Below are 20,058 nucleotides of genomic sequence, written 5' to 3'. Positions count from 1 at the left end.
CGCCAATCCGTTCATTCGTTGCTTGCTTGATGTTGCGCAATAATCATATCCGGCACCTACCGTAAATATCGCTGGGTTACAACGCTTTATAACCATGAAAGTTCGTGGGGCTAACAAGCAACACACCATAAGTTTAGCCGACTTGCGTTGCAGAAATGTAACGTTATACGATGCACCCATAGCTAGATACGCAGTAAAACTGGCCATAGGAGTGAGCAAGGAAAAGATCATCAATTAGTTTGACCTCATGCTCTTCCGGACAGCTGGCAGTGCGCTGTCAACACCGTCATACGGAGATCAATACTCCCACGGTTATTGCTATTTCTGTGCGGGACTATAGGAGGAAGCTGAAAATGACCAGGCGACCAGATCTGAATTGGCCACTGATTAACGTCAGTCAGCCTAAGCAACGCTGCATTACCGGCAAGTGATAATAACAACAACAGCACAACGGGCAACAGCATGAACTTGCCCTGCTGTCTGCTTTTGTGTGTCGACGTCGGCTGCCGACTTGTTTTGTTGTTAACTTTCAAAAGGAGTTAATAGCTAACACAAATTTCCTCGTACCGACACTTCAGGCATAACATGACGGTCAAGAAAGGAGGTCCTTCGGTCACTGCTGCATTGCGGCGATTGTTCCTGGCGCCGGCCGGCCAGCCAGTCTGTCGAAGTAACACGGCAGCGCGATTCGTTCAGCGCCTTCGAAATGGGTGACGAAGTGAAGCCTCATTTTTCTACGTGAAGCTCTGACAGTTTGCCGCTGAAAACATCAAACGGCAGCGATTTGAAGGGATGGACATGAGTGTCCGGAAACGAAAAAAAACTAACCAGTGTCATTGATAACTCGCGTAGCTGTTAACTCGTCAGGGAGCATCCAATAAACATATACCTTGCGACCCTTCGAGACGTTGTCAAAGTAACGATGATCGTATTTTCAATTGGCTAAGGAACTGCCAACGATATAATTAGCTGAATGGCCAAAAAACATTATCAATTGCTGGGTTATTATTAACGGCACTATAAGGATGAAAAAAAAGCGGGCGTGGACTTCAGCGATACGTTTCCCTTGTTGAATGACTTCGTCGAGATTACTATCTCTCAAACGTGTCTGCGATGGTAACTGCGTTAAGCACGGCCGTATTCTCTATACTGAACGCAATAATTTTATTTGTGCTCCTCGTAGCAATTCTGTTTGGTTCTGTTGATCTGATGTTATTGCTCGTTATGGTCGTAATCCTGAGCCCCATTACTCTGTCGAGATTCAGAGTTTTGGCTAGCCAATTCTAGTGGCGAAGCGACGGCGTCGTAATTTTCCGACCGTTCTGCGCTGAGCTCAATAGCAGACTGACCTGAAAAAATGGTCAAGTGCAATATTGAATTTTATATAAAACCTATTCGTGACTAAAGTGTAAGTATTATACGTGACAAGTGCCGAAATCAAAAACAATACGCTCACACAATATGTATCCTACAAATTAGCAGAAATCTCCTCTAAAATACGTTCTACTTCGCGCTGAAATGAATTTGTTTTCCATATTTTCCTGTCACCCTCAAAGGTAAACGATCCCTCTGTTTATCTCCTTAATTTGTCTGCCCATTGAATTCTGCCGAAGTTGGAAGTCGCAAAAATCTTTACGTTGCCAACAAGTGACTACACCGAACTCATCCGTGCCCCATCTCCGACGAATCTATCTTTGGAGCAGTAGGTAGTACTAAGTATTATTGTAAGCCGTACGCAGACAAGGTCGATTTAGGTACCACCAATCACCAAGTCATTTAGTCAATCAGTGAGCTCTCGTTTAGCCGAACGCTTCGCGGGTCGTTCTCACCTAAAAGGCGGAGAACTCCGACGCAACGGCAGTCGTCCTGTCGCCAATGTAACCGTCAACGTACCCGCTACAGTTTATAGACGAATACTCAAGCAAAAAAATAACCTACCGTAATCCACACGCACACTAACGCGTACGCACCTCCATGTATGCTGTTACACAAACAGATAGTCCCCGAAGAAGAAGTTGAACAAGAAGATTACGCAGGAGACTATTTGCAGAAGGCCTACTGCCGCAGCAGGCGAACGGTCATCATCACCGTCGCATTGACCTGCCGGTTCTGCAGTCGCCATCCCGACTGTTGTCGTCGCTGCTGCTGATGATGATGATCACTGTCATCACCATCACAATCATCATCATGTTAGCGTAACTATCGGGTAGAGGGGCAGATTAGGGGGTGGCGTGTAGAATATGTTGTCTCTCACAGCGGCGCCGGCCAGTCGCCAACAAAACGCCACAGATTAGCACAGTCGCCCCCGGGGTGGCAGCGATAGGAAAGGACAAATGGACGATGGACCAGCAGACGGAAAAGCGATACCAAGCGTTCTCTCACGTAAAAGCATTATCAGCAGCGACGACAACAGCAACCATAACAACAAGAACAACGGCAGCAGCAGTAGCAACGACAGGGAAGACGCTAATGAGAGAGAAATAACCGGAATCAAAATGGCGATGACAATGACGAGTATAGTGGGAAGAGCAGTAGGAAGAAGACACTATAAAAGTACAATGGAAGAAAACAATTAATCAATGGCTGTGCCATAGCGAACATTTGTGAATATTGTATCGCCGAAGTACGTTCTATCTGTCGTAATCAAGTAATGAATGAAATTACCTATTGAGCAGACAATGGATTAAGTGAGACTTAACAGGAGAGCCAGTACGGCGCGCGTTATTTGCGACGCTATTAGAAAGAGCTCTAAACGGTAAGGCAAAGATCTTCTGAAAAAAAAGTCATCTGGCAGTTCGAAAGCCTTTTTTGCTTAATACTTTTTCTTACGTTTAGTTTTAAAACATTCTACTTCTTTCATGGTTTACCAGACTTAAAATTAATCTTGAAACTTTACGATATGTCTTATCCTAGTATGTATATTCAGTAGAGAGTAACAATCAGAGGTCATTTCACAATAATAATACGCGTCAAGAAAGGATGATATAGGACCTAATTTGGATACGTTGTCTTGTCAATCAGGACAAGTGACAATGTGTATTGATCTGTTTCTGACGTAACCGAAAATAAGGGAAAAGCCAAATTAAAATAAATTCTCAGCCAACACCAGCGGAAAGAGTGGACAACCCAAATACGTCCTGCGTCCTCCGAGGACAGCTTGCCTAAGCTAAGCAACTCATAAAGAACTCGATATATAAATGCGAATAAGGTTCAATTGACCCGCCATTTAATCTTGAGGCCGGCACAGAAAATTGTTTAAGCAATCAATCGATTTCTCCTTGGCCTGCAGACTAGTATTCATGTACCCTAGCGTAAATCTATTTTGATCACCTTTCGTACACGACCAGAATTTGGCAGAATTTGCCCAGTTGCTGATTACCGCGCATTGATGCATCTATGGGACACATGCCAGCCTGGTCAATCGAACACGCAATGTTTTCAAAGATGTTAGTAATCATATCCCTTTAACTTGTTGCAAGCATTTTACGTTACTGAAGCGCAATTCTACATTATAAATCCTTTGCAAGAAGGTCGATGGCAGACCATTCGATTTTTACCGAAGGGAATTACTCAACTGCAATGAGCTGGCGAGTAAAATATCGATAAGGAAACCGACGACGCCGTTCTGCCAAGCGGATCTCGATGATGACACGGTGCTCAACATGTAGCCCGTGCAAACTACGCTCAAATACATCTTCATGGCTTCTTTTCTCATCAATTCAAAAAATAAACATTTAGCTCTACATATCTAGCTGACAACTGTCGTTGTTACTGGAGATTGGATAAAATTCCCCGAGGCCTACTTTCCCATCGTTTGTATCGTATCACATATCTGGCTTAGCCTAGGAAGATAGGCTGTTGATCTATCAACGATGTTGATGTGTTGATCGTCCTGCTGAGCAGGCTTTCGCGCATGTGTTCCCTCGTTATTGCTACTTAGGACCTACTAGTAGCCCTTACTCAACAGCTAACAACTCGAGTTCGCGTGCCTTCGTAGCAAACATCCGAACCGGTCTAGGTAGGCTTTCCGTCGACGTAACGTACAAACCCAAAGCGCAAACGGACTAGCTTCGAAGCTCAGCCCAGACAGTTCGTAATCGGCCGGGGCCCGCATTGAGTTCAGAGAGTCGCACCGTGGGCAAATATTGACTGAATACTGTTAATCGGGGGCCGGAAGGAGGCATGCTCGCGCGACCTACGCTAACGATATGTTGTTCCCGTGGCTGTACTCGAGTGAAAACATCAGACGTGTTAGTTAGGTAGACAACGGCTGTCTGCTTCTTTCAGTCATTCCCGCACTCGTTACTTCTGTCTAACGCAGTCTTCGATGAGACGGACGACCCAGCACGTCGTCGCTGGGTGGATACACCCAAATAGTACGCCTAGTCCATATTGGCTGAAGGGAGCCTCCCCTTCGATATCAGCTTGACCCCGCAACAACTTTTCGAGAGAGGACATCAACGGTCGGTTGGCGAGTTGCAGGCCTGGGTCGCACGGCCGAAGCCTGCCATTGAGTAGAGATAGATGACTATTTAACTAAATTGCTGGGTTAGAACGGCGTGCGTAGACCCGAGGGCTCGATGATAGGTGGCTGGTGACTAGTAATTTTGCATACACACATACATAGACAAACACACACCCAAATCGACATCGAAAACACACCAATCTAGCAGTCCATTCGTCTTTTCGTTCTTTCTATCATCTGCTGTTGCTGCTTGAAGCCTAAACTAAATAACCTTTTTGTTTATTTTGGAAATTGTCCTACAACGGTAGATACCCACTGGCCTACAAATGAATGGCTTTATGCAAGCACATGGTATTGGGGAGAGGAAACAGGACCAGGACAGCTTTTTCACCGTGACTAACTGCGGTTAATACTGTCGCCATTAGAGGAATACAAGCATAACTAGCAATAAGTTCACCGCTAGCGCTAGATATACTAGTGGATATTGCGTTCTGACAGAATTCCACTAGGAAGTGTGGAGAAGAAGCGCTTCAGCTCGGTGAAGGTGAGGGAAACCACCTCCAGAAACAGAAAAGGACAGACGATTGCAGCCAAATAATATTACTGAAAGGATCTCACAGCCGGACACTGTTAACGGCGACGTCAGAACGCTCCGATCTGTCCCAGACATAAGAATATAGCTAGTCTCATTGGTTACAGAGCTTTGATTCTAGTAAACAGCAGTAAATGTAAAAAGCTTACGCAATATGGATGATTTCTTCACCACAATAATTTTCATCGTTAACATTGAGATGCTAATATAAGGCTCAGCAACGATAACGTTCGACACTCTGCCCATCGGCCTCTCAATCGGTAAGTTTCCTTCGGTAAGCCTATTTATTAGCTGTGCGAGTCGACGGTGTTATATAGGACGGCCCCAAGATGCGATGTCTTGCATTGTTTTTTTCATTAAATTTAAATAAAGACTTTATCATTTTCACCACTGTTACCATTTTATATAGATGATGATGTATATTTTTTTTATGCGATAAATTGATAATCGCAGGCAAAAGTGTTTTTTCTAAATGTGCCTTCATTTGGTAACATCAATCCAGTGGCCTCGAGCTTTATGCGGACTTACTCCTTCGCGACACTCGAACATTTTAGCATTGAGGGCTGTCGGTCCTTAAGACATAATGAGAAATCAAAGACGTCTTGCGAAAGATATTACAAGCCAACTATATCTGGTAATCGATTTGAATGTTCTTCGATCCATTGGTCCACTTCAATACAATGCCCTGTATAATGTACTGTCACTATCTAATACCCAAATCATTTCTTTTAACCTCGGGGGGTTACTTTGTTTATTCGTAGGGCTATATTATAACATGTCCGCATTAAAAACGACCAATTTTAACGTCTTCCGTTTCGTATTGGCAACAGTAGGCGCGTCACCTTAGGTTTTATGCAATAGACGCAATTGAATGTTTATAGTATCAATATTCAGCGATGGGTGCCTGTGGAACCGATGTACCGTTAAGCGAGTCAGGCTTAGTAAACCCGATATCAGAACCATTAATACGCACTCATTTTGCCCAAATCACATTTGTTCAAGCTGAAACTGACATGATAATGCATATGAAAGTCAAATCTGTTTCGTGTACAAGCACTTCATGCGTATCAGTCAGTACCTCAGAATCAACTCACCATACGCACCCCCTTAACCCCAAATGCCAATCGATCTAGCTACTAATTTCCGGTACCGTAATTGAGGATCGTCAATTGTTTCTATATTAAAAACAATGAAGCGTTTTTTTAAAAGACCCTTTACTTTCTTTTTACCCGGTTTATTTTGAATAACGATTAAAACAGTACAGTATATGCTTGTTTATTTGGGTGTGTGTAGGTTTATGTTTTATTTCCTCGCCGTCTGCTATTCGGCAGATTTGTGTATTTGATAAGTAGGCGCCGGTTGTTCTAGCGCCTGTTTGGGAGGGGCTTTGCTCCGCCGCCAACGTTTGTACCTTCGCACCTAGCTGGCGTTGAGATTTCGTATTCTATATTTTATTCACTCGTAATCGTTGTCGTTGTCTCAATGGGAACAGATTCGTCATGGTCGCCCCGTTGAAGTAGCGACCGTAGCCGGAACGACCGCGGTAATACAACCATTGCTAGTAGAAGCATCATCACTATCATGTCCACGACTCTTACTATAACTTCATCGTGACGACTGCTGACGGGTCTCGTCATCCCTCATTGAAGCTATGGCCGCGACGGTAACACCGATAAACACCCAGATAGTCAGCAGGTAGCGCCCCTTAGTGGCGGTACAGGTTCTGCTGCGGCCTGAATGGATGCGTGGAGCGTCATTGAACAGCGATAACTGCCACAGTAACGGTAACAAAGCCAATGATCGTAGTACTAATGCTAAGAGTATTAGCAGAATTATTGCTACAAAAATAGCCGTAGCGGGTTAAGTATGGATTTGTACCTATGCGCACAGCCTTCGCTTATTTGACGGCGATGTTCGGCTAGAGCTGTACTTCCTGGAAAACAGCTACTCGGCCGAAGCGGATAATACTACCGTTATGGCCACACTCTCGCTAAACTTGCTGCAGCTAATGCTGGCGCTCAGAAATAGATGATCAACTCTAGTAGATGAATTTCACTGGCCCAACGAACGTAGATCGACGGAACGGTCTGGCGCCGCCGCCGCCGCTGCCGACTTCGGGTCACTCTCAACCCCCGTTCGACAGTGAAAGAGAGAACTTGGCCCTATGCGAGTTGACGGTGTCTAAACAGAGAGGTGTCTGGCGACGTCAGTCCTTGCGTCCCCTGATTGACAACAGATCCGGGCTGGGGAAATGCGCGTGAGAGTGAAGGACACTTCAACTTCAGAACAATAACAACAACAGAAGCGACTCGGCATCAACAAACCTAAAGAGACAAAATCCGGTTGCAATAGATAAAACGCTGCTGCTCGGTTCAACGCAGACAACACAGGGGTTGTCGGTGTAACTAGCGGCCACAGACAGAGATGCTTGGTCGTCGTCTGATGCAGGCGTCTTAGTGAACTTCGTCAATTTCGGTGCGAACCCAGAAGGAATCAGACATTCGACGAATTGGCGATTACCGCCTTCCGGAAAAAGCAGACGTATGGGTGAGTTACCGTATCGACTGGTGAGACGCAGTGGAATAAGCCCACCATGTGGACTGAAATTTTTAGGTAAATATTTAAACGGGTTTATACCGCATTCGCAGATATTTCAAAGGTTACTGGTGATTTATATGATTATCTCTCTAGATAAAACATAGGTATTCGTCCAGGTCGTAAGAACTGTGCTGACGCAAAAGAGCTCTCTATAGGAAATTTGATTTTATGGCTTGGTAAAAAAAAATTATGTTTTATTTTCCGAAAATGTTCTAAACGAGAGAAACTAATGAGCTAAAAAAAACAGCATCGCTGAAACCTGTCTGCTTTCATATCGAATAATCCCATACACATTTTTAGAACTTTGACAAATATTCTATTATAGGATTTTCTAGCGAATTTGACCTAGATGAGGAGTGTCATAACACACATAAACAGTCCCTTAGGTAGTAGACTCGTAAACAACTGTCGATCATGGTACTTTTGAGAACTTCGCTTTGTTCGAGATATGAAGGAGGCTGAAGCGTTCAAATTCAGGGCGTGTACAAACACAAGCCGATAGTGATCACAGGCGGTCCGTGAATGAACAACCCTCCCACAATCAGACATGAGGTTACCGAAGAGCTAGAACCTGCATTCGTATCAGTAGATTAGCTAGAAGATTCAGGCTATTTTGTAAGAGTAGGAAAATGTTTATTTAATCCGAGTATATTTCAATTTCAAGTGATGAGTTGAAACATTTATGAAAAATTGTCCGAATTCTCTCTAGAGAAAACAAACCCTAACTCACAATCCCAATTGTAACTGTATTTAGTAATAATTAATAGTTTAATTTTCTCTCTAGTAGTAATAGTCTTTCATCAAAAATACGCCTGCTCTGTTAGTCATAGAATAGACTTATATTATATTTATTAACATCCTTTCTTCACACAACTTATATTAAATATCTCTATTTAAATATTGTATTTCCTGTGGTCAATATACAGTCGTTTGCAAATGTATGAACTTCCTGTTTTTTAGAAACAGATTGTCAGCCTCTATATTGCACGCGCACGTTTTCACACTTCGATGTCGGCACTTACGTAAACTTGCAGCTTAAGATAAAGTTAACTTAGGGAGCCGCTGTCAAACAATTTCCCCACCAAAAGCAAAATAGATATCTTAAACGTATCGCTCCTCGTCGCTGTGAGGGGGCGCAGGGGCACTTCTCAAATCATCTTCTATGCGCAACCTCATAAGCAACCAATGGAGCCGAGCCCCGTGTTTTCGAAAGTGACTCATTACTAACACGGTCTCACCACTTCTTGTGCATCATCTGTGTGTTTGTCGCCAAGCAGTGATGTCACTTGAAGAGAACTCACACGTAGTTCATTCCCTGTGGTAATCGTTTGCCACCGGTACATGCCAAAGATATTAGCAGGAGAAAAAGCAAGCAAATGTCGCCTGTGGAACGCCGCACATACGCACTATTAGTTAGTTCTTCACGCTCTGGTCGTCAAAAATACGGTCCTATTTTGGTGCTACTGGACACGGACGGTCAGGGTTTTGCCACAGACCGCCAAACACCTACAATCCTGATTAGGACATTGATAGACGTGTTTCGGTTCTGTGTTCGTCTCGAAGATCAGCTTCGACCGTTGACGATGGCGGTAACGACGCATTGGAATCGTTCTGAACGCCGCCGGCGATTCGGCTCTTGTTGAATCCTGGCCAAGTAACAATAATGTTTGACAACACCTGCTGATTCGGCCGTCGGTGACAATAACCTGATCGTTCGCGTAGATCGTAGCTACGGTAGATACCCACCTAGACCGCCCACTTGGCGTCGTTAACTGTCGCTGCTGTTGCTGTGACTTGTTTGAAACGCAGACACCGCGTCCCCGGGGTGCCGATGCCGAGAATGATATGGGGTCGAATTGAATCACCATAAAGGCGCAGGTCTATGGTCACTGACAGTGCGAGAGTGCGGGACAAGCACAGCACGACGAAGTGGAAAAAAAGACCCCCGGCGGGAATGACCCCTCACCAAAACAGGAAGCTGCCTGGTTTGGACTTATCGTATAGCTACGTCTATGTAGTTCAATGAGTCATCACTAGGTGGCTTTGGAGTCTAAAACATTAGTATTGATTACTTCAATGTCTGTGTCGATGCAAAATATGCGAGTGGCAGATCTTTTTATTAGAAGAATAATATTATTAATAAGTTCGGATTACGCATGCAAACTGTGTACATACTTTTCATTTAACCATAGTATGCTGTCTCTAAGGGGCTATTAACCCAGATAGTTTAGCTAAACAATGTCCTCTCAGCCTGTTCGATTGTCGCTTTTCTTTTTAAAAAAGCTTTTTTTGCCGCTATCGTGTCCCCTTTACCGAACAAGAAAAACGTTGTTGACACAAAGTTCAACGCGAGGTTTACAGTTTCAGCTATCATTAGCTAGCGATAAACCATAACACCCCTACGAATCCTACATCAGCGTACCCATCATTTGAGAAACGAAAATCGAGCACGAGTTTTACCTCTTTGGACGCCATTTTCCTTTTCCGGCGATCGGAATTGCCGTCGCAGTTGCTTTTATCGCATATATATATATATAGTTCTAAGGTGGTAACGAACACACTCGAAGGCGGCTACCGCTCGTGAATTTCAACTGTGATACGGTTGTGCTAGTTATAGAATGATCCGACACTGAACATTCCGCTTGTCGCTTCTTTATCTTGTCCTGTCTTGCTGCTTCGCTGTCTACCGAAGTGTCAGTCGTTGATGTCGTCGTCGTCGTTGGCGAGACGCCCTTCTGGTAGCTAGCTAGCTAGCTATTATCTGAGCGGCGGTCGATTGTAAGTCTGCCCTAGGTGACAGGGTCGAGATAGCGGTCAGCATTAGCATCAGTATCAGCAACGACGCCAGAAGTTGCCACCTTCGCTCTAGTTACTTCTTTTTGGGGGCGGAAAAATTGTGTTTTCAACAAGAAGCATAGAGAACTACTGCTACATCTCAATCATGATGGACCATCAGGCCACCGGCGGACGTCCACAATTAGAGGCTTAATAAATTCTATAAAAGTTGTTTGTCCGATGTCCTTCCACCATTCAGTTTGCATCGTGTCCTGTTCGCGAGAACTGAATATGCGCAAGATAATAATGATAAAAATATCGTGTATATGATATTAACATGTATCTCTTAGTGTTCATATAAAGAAACGTGTTTGTGTTACTGTTAAGTGATTTTTTCCACTTGTACGTCCGCTACGGCTGTTAATCATTCCTTAGATGACTGGCTTGTTCGAACATGAAGCGGAGCGTATCTACAGCCGATTTCAAACCTACTAAATGCCCCTAGGTTCATTACGTCCCCATTGCAGAATAATGGGAACTCCGTTGGGTAGTACCTGTTTTGATTGCTGCTACTGCTTCTGCTCATACCCGATTTTCTCTCCGTAATTTCTTCCTTGGCGGATCGAGCACCTCGGTTCAAGCATCTCCTAAAGGCATCACAGCCGCGTCAAGACTGTAGCTAGATATTATAACATTAGATGCATTACAGGTATAGAGTAGAGGCGACACTCGTGCCCGTTAAATATACGTCTACGGTGAACGATTGATTACTAACGACTCAATGAAATCAACCCAATTATTATGACTGCGTTATCCTAAAATTTTGAAGTTGACGGACTCAAAGCTCATCACTTAGGCTTCATCGTACTGGAATCTGGTTAGTGAGCGCATTGTACGCCTATAGCCAATAGATCCGTCCATTTTCCAGTACAACAAAGAAAGAGGGGAAATGCGGAGAAAAGTGACCTGGAAATTTTGCATGTATCATCAAAAGGAAGTCAAAAACATTTCTATTGTTAGTCGAAACGCGTTTCGTTATAATGTTGAATTTGTCAATTAAGTAATTTTCGCGGCTTGTAGCAGTGTCAAAACTGTGATCCGAGGGTATCTACACTTTATCGTCACGCCTCTTATACGATATAGCGGCGATTAGGGCGAAGAACGTTACCAGACCTCAGTGACCCATAGAGACGAAAAATAGCCAGCGGTGTATGGCTATCGCTCGCAAAGCCAACTTTATTGTCGTTGGTATTGATTTTTGATTACTCTGCTACCGGCTAGTAAAATCGGACCTAAACGTAATGGAGACTTGCGTATTATGAGGGTAGCGGAAACTTCGAGGTTGTTGAACAATCAGACATCCTATTTTTTTGATGCTCTTACAAATTGCAAGACTAGCTTCAGGTTGCAATGATTTCCTTCTAACAAGCAGAAAAATGAATAACAGTAATTAATTAATTAATTGGGCTTGATGTCAACAAAGCAGATATACTACATTTATATTCTGGAAGCAGTAGCACAGACTGCTCAGACACGTAAATGAGATACAACTGAAACTCTCTAAGTCATTGTCACCTGCGCCGCCTGACACATCGTCTTCTGGCTGATCATTAGAACCAGCCCACCTTAATGTCTATCTACAATATTAGTTATCATCGTTATTCTGTCAACGCCGTTGTAACTGGACATTATCAAAGTGACAATGTACTCGACTTCGGTCGACCCTTTATCGTTTTCTCAATGCATTTCGTGGTAAAAACGCAGGGATAGTGCTACTTTTCGAGGCCGTCCTCCGGTGACCATCACCGACGCCGATGTCTGCCGAACTCAGCCGTACGAAGCTTTAATGGCGGAATCGACTCTACGGTTGTTTCCGCTGTCGGCGAAATCGTCGAGGACAAAGATTCTGCCTTATGACGCTTCTCTTAATGAGCGATGAGAGGTCAAATCAGAAAGTGTGATTAAAGTCTTGTTTGTCTTTCCATGCTCTGTACGTTGTTGATGACTTCGATTAACCAGTTCTCTGGCTCAACTTGCCGCCGTTTGCCGATAATCGGTCTACCTTTCGGCTATGGCATCTAAAAAAGATCTGAGTTGAACCGAAATGATCTGGGAGCCGCCCCGATTTTCCTAGTAACACAGCTCATACCGATGATGATGATAATAATAGAAACGCGTGCACTGGTTCTCGTCTGAAATCGAACGTGTCTATGAGGAACTCCATCTTCTCTAAAACTCTCTCGAGTCTTAGACTGTCGTCGGTCTGTAGCGCGATAAGTCTCGTCCAGTACGTAGAATCCGTCGAGATCTTAGAGCCGTGATGACTATCTAAGCTCGGACGATAATCTAACGCCAACGATATATTGCTTATAAGGTGGCTTGCTAAGCTCTGGCTAGTCAGCAAGGTGAAGGCAACAAAACGTGTCAACATCATGAAATTTATGAAGAACATTAACTGCCTATAAGGGACGGTTAAAAGAAGACAACAAACACGAAGCTTAATGACACTTTCTTGAAGGTCGAAAGAGAGCATGTGTATTTATTCGATGGAAAATAAGCTGGCAAAAATAAAACTACGATTAAAGTAAAAATGAGGTGTACGTCGACTGACTATAGAAGACTTCCGCAAGAAAACGCTGTTTCATGTTGACGGTGATCTTGGAACATGCGAGTCTGCAAAATGTTACACGTCAGTAAACGGAAACTACAGATAATGTCTAGAGGCCAGTGGGAGCTAATAGATATAGCAATATAGACCGCACCACGTTCCGGGTATTGCCTTGTTCGGCATGTTATCCCTACGGTAACGTCTACCCCTGAATAGCCGAGGCCTGCTTTTGTAGCAGCGAGTATCACACACTTCAAGGTGGAGTCCTGAATTAGGGTAAGAGCACCAAATCGCCTGACCAACATGACTATGAGGTCGCGCAAAATTCTCAGAAGGTACCAATCAAAAAAAAAAAAGGCAAAATACCTACACAAAACAAAAATTCGATCTTTTAAAAAAGCACAATAATATATATAGGTTGTATTCGTTTAAATCTACTTACGAATCCGTGCTTATCAGAAATATTGTTAGTGAGTTTAAGCTTATGGAACGAGACGACTTTATGCATCCATTGCTCGCCAGTCGCAGGAGAATCCGGATGAATGTACATTCGTTTCGGCATTTCAGGATCAGCTTTGCCAGCAACGACCCAGCGACGATTCTGGAACTTGTACCTACAATCGTCGCCCGCCACGATGTCCATCAACATCACGTACTTCGCCTTCTGATCAAGACCGGATAAGCGCACTTTGAACGGTGGAAACATGCGCCTAGTTTCAAAGACAACGACAAATCACAAATAAACTATAGTTAAGGTTTTATAACGGTGCATCATCTTACGGTTCAAGATTTTCTGGGTTTCAGAATGTCATCAATTGAAGAAGATGGGTAAGATGATCGAAAATATTACTTAATTTTATGCAAACTACAAAGACTACATGCTAAGCCATTCAAAGATTAATCGGATAGAAAATAAGCTTGAGAAGGATAGAGCTATTCAGGATGTATCTAGATAAAATTCATCAGCGAGCTTTACTGAACAGGGAGAATAGGAAAGTATTACCCAAACATCCCAAAAATCTGTAAAATAGTCAAATTATGAGCCTAGCATATAAGTATTAATTATATGTAACTAAAAATTGATGTTTTTATACGTATATTTCGATTTTTTTTACACTTTTACATACAAACGAACGTTACGCTGTGACAGAGAAGCTTCAATAGGTCACAAAGCACACAGGTTTCTGGAAGAATCGCCCTCTGGCTCATGTAGCATTGAAACGTCTTCAGCTAATTATCTCTAGCATAAAATTAATCTAACTATACTTATCGCACGTCCTTCATGCCGACTTGGCACCTTATATCTTCCGGGCATCATTGGATATTTGAGTGTTTACATTAGCAAATATCGGAGACAAGGAGCTATCTTCGCCCATCTGCATTTTAACATCTGCTTGAATAGAAATTCCTGGCCACGTTTACCATTTCATGGTTCTGACTATTTTATGAATTCGACTTAAGCGTAATTGGCCATAATAATAAATCTAATATTCTAATGCCCCCTCTTTCAACTGCCGATCATGCTCGTGCTAAGGACGGAAACATGCACAATTACGGATAATCATATATATATACTATAAGATGAAAAAGAAGACAATGATAGCAATAGTGATAGGTAACAGCCAATAGTGTTTCTAATATATCGCTCCCATTTCATCTTGCGGCTTTATTGTCAGCACATCATCCCACAGAAAGAAGCCTTTTTGACATGGACCTACTTGATCAACGAGGAAATTATGCACTCCTCTATTATAGCTAACAGAACTGTTATACGGGATCGCACGGTGAAGCTTTGATAGTATGAGGATTACCGGGTATTTTGTCAAGAAAAGCTCTCGAACGAAGTCGAGTGAGAATGACTGTAATCAGGGTCATCTCGAGGCGTGTTTTCCTCGATTTTATCTGCAGAACCCTCCATTAGATACGTATATATTAGAGATGTATAGTACTACGGTAGAAACACAAACACATAGAAGTCGCACCTCGTTGATCCCTGTTCACCATAAGTCGCACCATCGTCATCATCAGCAACGTCGTCGGTGCCTGATTTCGGCGACTAAAAAAACTCCAATTTGCGTGTGGTCCTTGTCCAGATGGCCGCACGTAACGCAAGTAAATGAGGGAAAACGAAAAGCGAGGCAGGACATAAAAAGGACGATTCCAGGTCTTAACGCATCATTCCACTCCCTTTGCCATATACCGAACACTGAGGCAGCCATCGGCCGGATCTCACTATTTCCATCGCCATATTAATATCGGCATGATGAAACGCGCACGTAAAGATACTCTTCGAAAGCATTACATTTGTACTATCCCGTACGTGCTCCTTCTACTGTTTTTTCAGTGGACGAATGCAGTCAGATTTGTTCGGATCACTGCTAACATTGCTGTCATTGTCGTTGATTATTTTGCCAACACCACGCCGCCGTCACCGTTGGCAACCTGCCGAAGCTACCGTTCTTGCCGCCGCAGCCGCTGGTATACCGAACCGTCAACGGTGGCCGTCTCGTCATACGCAGAGGTCGTATCGAAGATGGTATTCGCGTAGCCATAATGCAGCCAGCTGTCGCCTATTGTTCGCACCTACTGCAGCATTGCTTCCATTTGGCATTGACGCTTATGGTCGTCGTCGCCAATGAATGTTCCAGTTCGGGTATTGTACATTGCATATATTGTAAACGAGCTAATGGAACAACAGAGCTGAGCTGATGGCTTCATCCGCATAATGTGGACGGCAGGTTTTGGTCCTGCCGATATTCGCTCGCGTCTTGATGCGTCGTGTCTTCTTTGCTATCGCAGATACGTTGGCGACCCATATTGTAGTCCAATCAAAGGGGTTTTTTCCGGGGGACATCTATCAAGAGAGCCCCTTCCAGAGGAACGTTATCAGACAGATATGAACTGATATATTGCCTGTCGCAGACTAATGTCTTTTATAAATGCTTGTTATTGCTAACTGTTAGAGCAGACTATCTTCAACTCAGCTGCGGATTGCCTGAACCGCCATTATTATTATGATCCCCTTTGGTAGCAAACATATGTTCGGCGAGGGGATGGCAGGTTAGATATCCGTTCCTAATGTACGGCGAAAGGCCGGACAGAAGAACGTTGCTATCAAGCGTTGCGTCAGGTTAGAAAAGCTATGCAAACTAATCTTGATCATTATCCGATTGGTCAGATCAATATAAATAATAGGAATTGTCTAGGCTGAGTAGTCTTGGTGTGCGTTAACCTCGAGTAGATCTTAAATCTCTTTTCGTATCGTCACCTCAAATCGATACGTGGCTTGCTCATTTATTTCGGCCATCTCCGTGGAGCTCCGCGTAAATCGCCGCCACATCACCTCTCACCACGATCAGCATCGCCACCGTTCGCCGGCACGTCGTGCCATCTCTAGCCTTATTGTTCCCAGTTCCTTTTTCCGCTTTCTTTATTGCGTTTGTTCCCAGTGCAAATGAGGCCTGGCATCGCTATTCAGTATTAGATTGACTGGGTAAGGGCCGACGCCGCCGAAGTCCGTAACTTCACCGCCTTCGTCTTGCTCGCGACTTTATAACGGCAAGTTTTTGCGTTCACATCTGTGGCTATGACGCTTATGAACGGTCTTCACGAGCGTTCGGGCACATGTATGATCTGATGATGTTGTATCTGTTGTTGCCATGGTGATGTAATCGTTGAATGTTGCTGTTGTTGTTGTTATGATCATTATTATTCTAAATTTTGAAGAAAGCATGCCACGCCCTACGAACGTGCTGCAAATCTACACATTTTGTCGTCCGCTGGTCGGGCGATGCGGTTCGACTTAAGAGCCCAGCTGGTGTTGGTTTACTCCTTGTACGCAATTCTCCATCGAGCCAAAAAGATTTTACTGCAGCCTGAACAGTTTTTCTCCGAGGGATAGTTGCATTGCAATAATAGCACGATAGATAGATAGATAGATGCCCAGAAGACGCCGACTGAAGATTCTGTTTGGGTTGATTACGCTGTCCCGCCTCTCCCGTTGTGGTCGGGCTCACGGCCGATTTTGCGGAATCCACGCCGGTGACGCGTATACTTCCGCGATTCGCATTTATACGTATAGCCATGTGTAGCCGCTCGTCCGTCTGTTCATGCGTATGGCAGGATTTGTTCGAACGTCGTTGAGAACAACAGTATGACCTCGACGATGGCAACGCTGTTGTCTTTGTCGAATCGAGTAACGAACTAAATATACAAGCCAACAGGCAGCCGTGAGTCAGCCCAAAGCCATGGAGGCACGACGTCACACACAGATATGAATAGATAAAACATGCATGAAGATACTCGGCAGGCCCACAACCCAAAACGGTTACTTTTTCAACTTCCAAATTCGCAATTTCTCCGCTAGTCGTGCCAGTCATCGCCCATCGCTAAATGAAGGGACAATGATTTGTTAGGCAGACACTCGACTTCGCCGACAACGTCGTCGGTGTTCAGGCGTAGCTGGGAACTGAACGTCTACACGCGCCCAGCAGCGTACAAGACGCCCCCGGCTACCGGACATCTCTCTAGCAATCCGTGGCAATACTATACGGTACAGGCTCTCGGCGACTGTGGCAGGAGAAAACAGGTCGAAACTTGTAAGTGATTATAACATACTCACTATTATTGGCTAACAGCGGTCGACTGTAGATTAGTGCATAGGAAAACGTATGAATGTTTGTATATAGTCATTCACTCGGTGGAGATTTTTTTCATCAAGCAAGGCGTGCCTTGATAGTGGTATTACTAACGTAGCGTTCCGTAACGGAAAAGAAATAAGGCGAGCATCAAAAAGTCATTAGACGCATCAGAAGAGAACGTAAGAGCGGCATTTAAATGGACCTTGTTGTCAGAGTCATCAGGTCAAGATGAAAGAAGTTCCGCCATATGGCTAGCAAGATGGTGATGGTGATCTCTGCGTGATGGTACACAGCACACCTGATGCTTTGGTACACGAAAAATTTCGAACGATAGTGTATTGCTTTAAACTTGATACCTACTAGAAGTATAGAAATGTTTATTTTGTGATACATATAATCGCTTAGATACGGGTCCTTTTCAAAAATCGCTTTATATAGGAAATCTCGCTTCAGTTTGAGGTTGATTTTAAACGGCAAGACACGTATGGCTCAGACATACAGAAAAATACTAGGCATTTGTGACGCTGTATGGTGACGATGATAATCTATCATTGCGAAACATATCCTGTCCTCAGCTCTGCCGGAGCTGCACAGTAACTCAACCAACCGAGAAATAGGGAATATGTGCTGCGTGTATATAAAATCTATCGGCATTTTCCCAACACAAGACCAGTCAGTGTTCGCATTAAGATAGTACTTTAGCAAGTGGGGGCTTTCGAGCGAACTTACCGCGTGCTCTTAGTACGCTGTGTACGCTATAACGTAATTGATCTAGTTCGTCAAGTCAGCACCACATAAAAAAACCTGACGATGGTTAGTCGGTGATCTCATCATCTCTATATATTCACAGCTATCCTCTAGCACTTAAACCAACCGATAATTAAAACTGAAAAATACGCGAGAACTTACCAGCCCACGCAAAAATGGCACCCGTAATAACGACGTGCTGTTTTAGTTACATCTTTTATATTTAGCTGTTACTCATATTGCCTGTATAAACACGACAGATCTGACAGAAAACAACATGTCACCTCATGGATTGTCTGTTGATTAGGTTTGCCGCTGAGGACTTTATGCGCGACCGATGTAGATCACTTCCGTTCAGATCCACGTTTTGACATACGGCGTCAACAGGGGTGAGCCGTAATATCTATCGTGTTATAGGCAATCCGCTGCCGAACGCCTGACCTACCTCATCATCGAAACGATGAGCTTATCGATTTTGCCGGATCGACCACCACAAATCTCCTAGTAACAAATTAAAGCCGGAACAAAACGTTTGGGCGGCGCTTTTTGGCCCTACCAGGGAGCTAACGTGCCATCGCCATTAACAACAGACCTACTGGAACCATCATTTTTCTTATAACAGCTCGCTGAACGTGTTCGAGTCGAGAGAAAAATCATACGGAAATTCACATAGGGCCGCAAGGAAAAATTGTAATAATAAAATTGTAATGGTAATAGCAGTAAGATCTTATATTGCCTACCTAGATAGATTCGTCTTTCGCGGAAGAAGCTCAATTGAAACTGTGTCAATGTTTCCTCTCGCGATTCATTTGCTAATCAGTTTCTCAATGAGCGTGTCATCGCCTTCGAGGCACAGCACCGATGAGTTGGACTTACAACGCAGATCCATTATGGTTTGAGGCGATGATGACGGTTTTTGGCCACAGTTAAAGATGGCGTTCTCCCTTTGCCATTGGTCGCTGCGGATATTCGCGGGACTCGGTTGTGTCGTAGGCGTTGATATCGTCACAGACGCCTCACGTTAAATCATCTAACCGACAGCGGCCAGCAGCTGCAGCACCGCCCAGTCGATCAAAACGCTCTAGCGAGTCGACGCTCGCTAAATTATAGGTACTATGGGATGAGGTTAAAGGTAGGTGTTTACATGGCGTCCATCGCTTTTCTCGAATGATGATCGTATCGATTCCCGATCGCTCAATGCTAAAATCGGTTGTCAACAACAACATACGACAGTAAATCGAATAAGCACATGTGGGCATCCTTTTATCGTCGCCCACTTGGACAAGTGAACGACGTCAGCTGGAGAATTAGGTCTTTTTGACATGTCGCCATGATGAAGCCTGTTAAACTGAGACAACGCTAGCCAAGGTGAAGTGTCGAGCGTCGACGGGGCGTCAGTTGTATCTTGCGAAAATGAACTCCGTTTCTGTGAATAGCGTGACTATAGAGAAGAAGGCTCTTGATCAACAAGTGTCAGGGTGACAAACAAGTGGCAAATCAACCTTTGAAGGTGATAACTACATGTTGCCTGTCGCTTTCTAAAAGCGGTATCCCCGAAGCTCAGTTTCTTTTTGTCTCACTTTTACTGGCGATGATTCCCTGTAGAAATGCCTAGTTTCTTAAGCTTTCAGCA

At 44.0% G+C, this 20,058-nt stretch overlaps 1 protein-coding gene across 4 annotated transcripts in view; it reads right to left on the bottom strand.

Moving 5' to 3' along the window:
* The window catches only part of LOC111252473 (uncharacterized), an 84,550-nt gene that overhangs the window by 17,711 nt on the left and 46,781 nt on the right, over positions 1 to 20,058 (bottom strand). For all 4 annotated transcript variants that reach the window (XR_002674228.2, XR_002674231.2, XR_002674229.2 and 1 more), the window contains one exon: positions 13,481 to 13,748. Coding sequence is in view for 1 of the 4 variants with exons in the window: in XM_022810443.2 (XP_022666178.1) it covers positions 13,481 to 13,748 (268 nt within the window). In the remaining 3 variants the exon portion in view is untranslated. The remainder of the gene's footprint in view (positions 1 to 13,480; positions 13,749 to 20,058) is intronic.

The sequence above is a fragment of the Varroa destructor genome, unplaced genomic scaffold, assembly GCF_002443255.2.
Source record: "Varroa destructor unplaced genomic scaffold, Vdes_3.0 BEIS01000006.1, whole genome shotgun sequence".
Lineage (NCBI taxonomy): Eukaryota > Metazoa > Arthropoda > Arachnida > Mesostigmata > Varroidae > Varroa > Varroa destructor.
The sequence above is the reverse complement of the archived record's forward strand: the minus strand, read 5'-3'. Positions and strand labels throughout refer to the sequence as shown.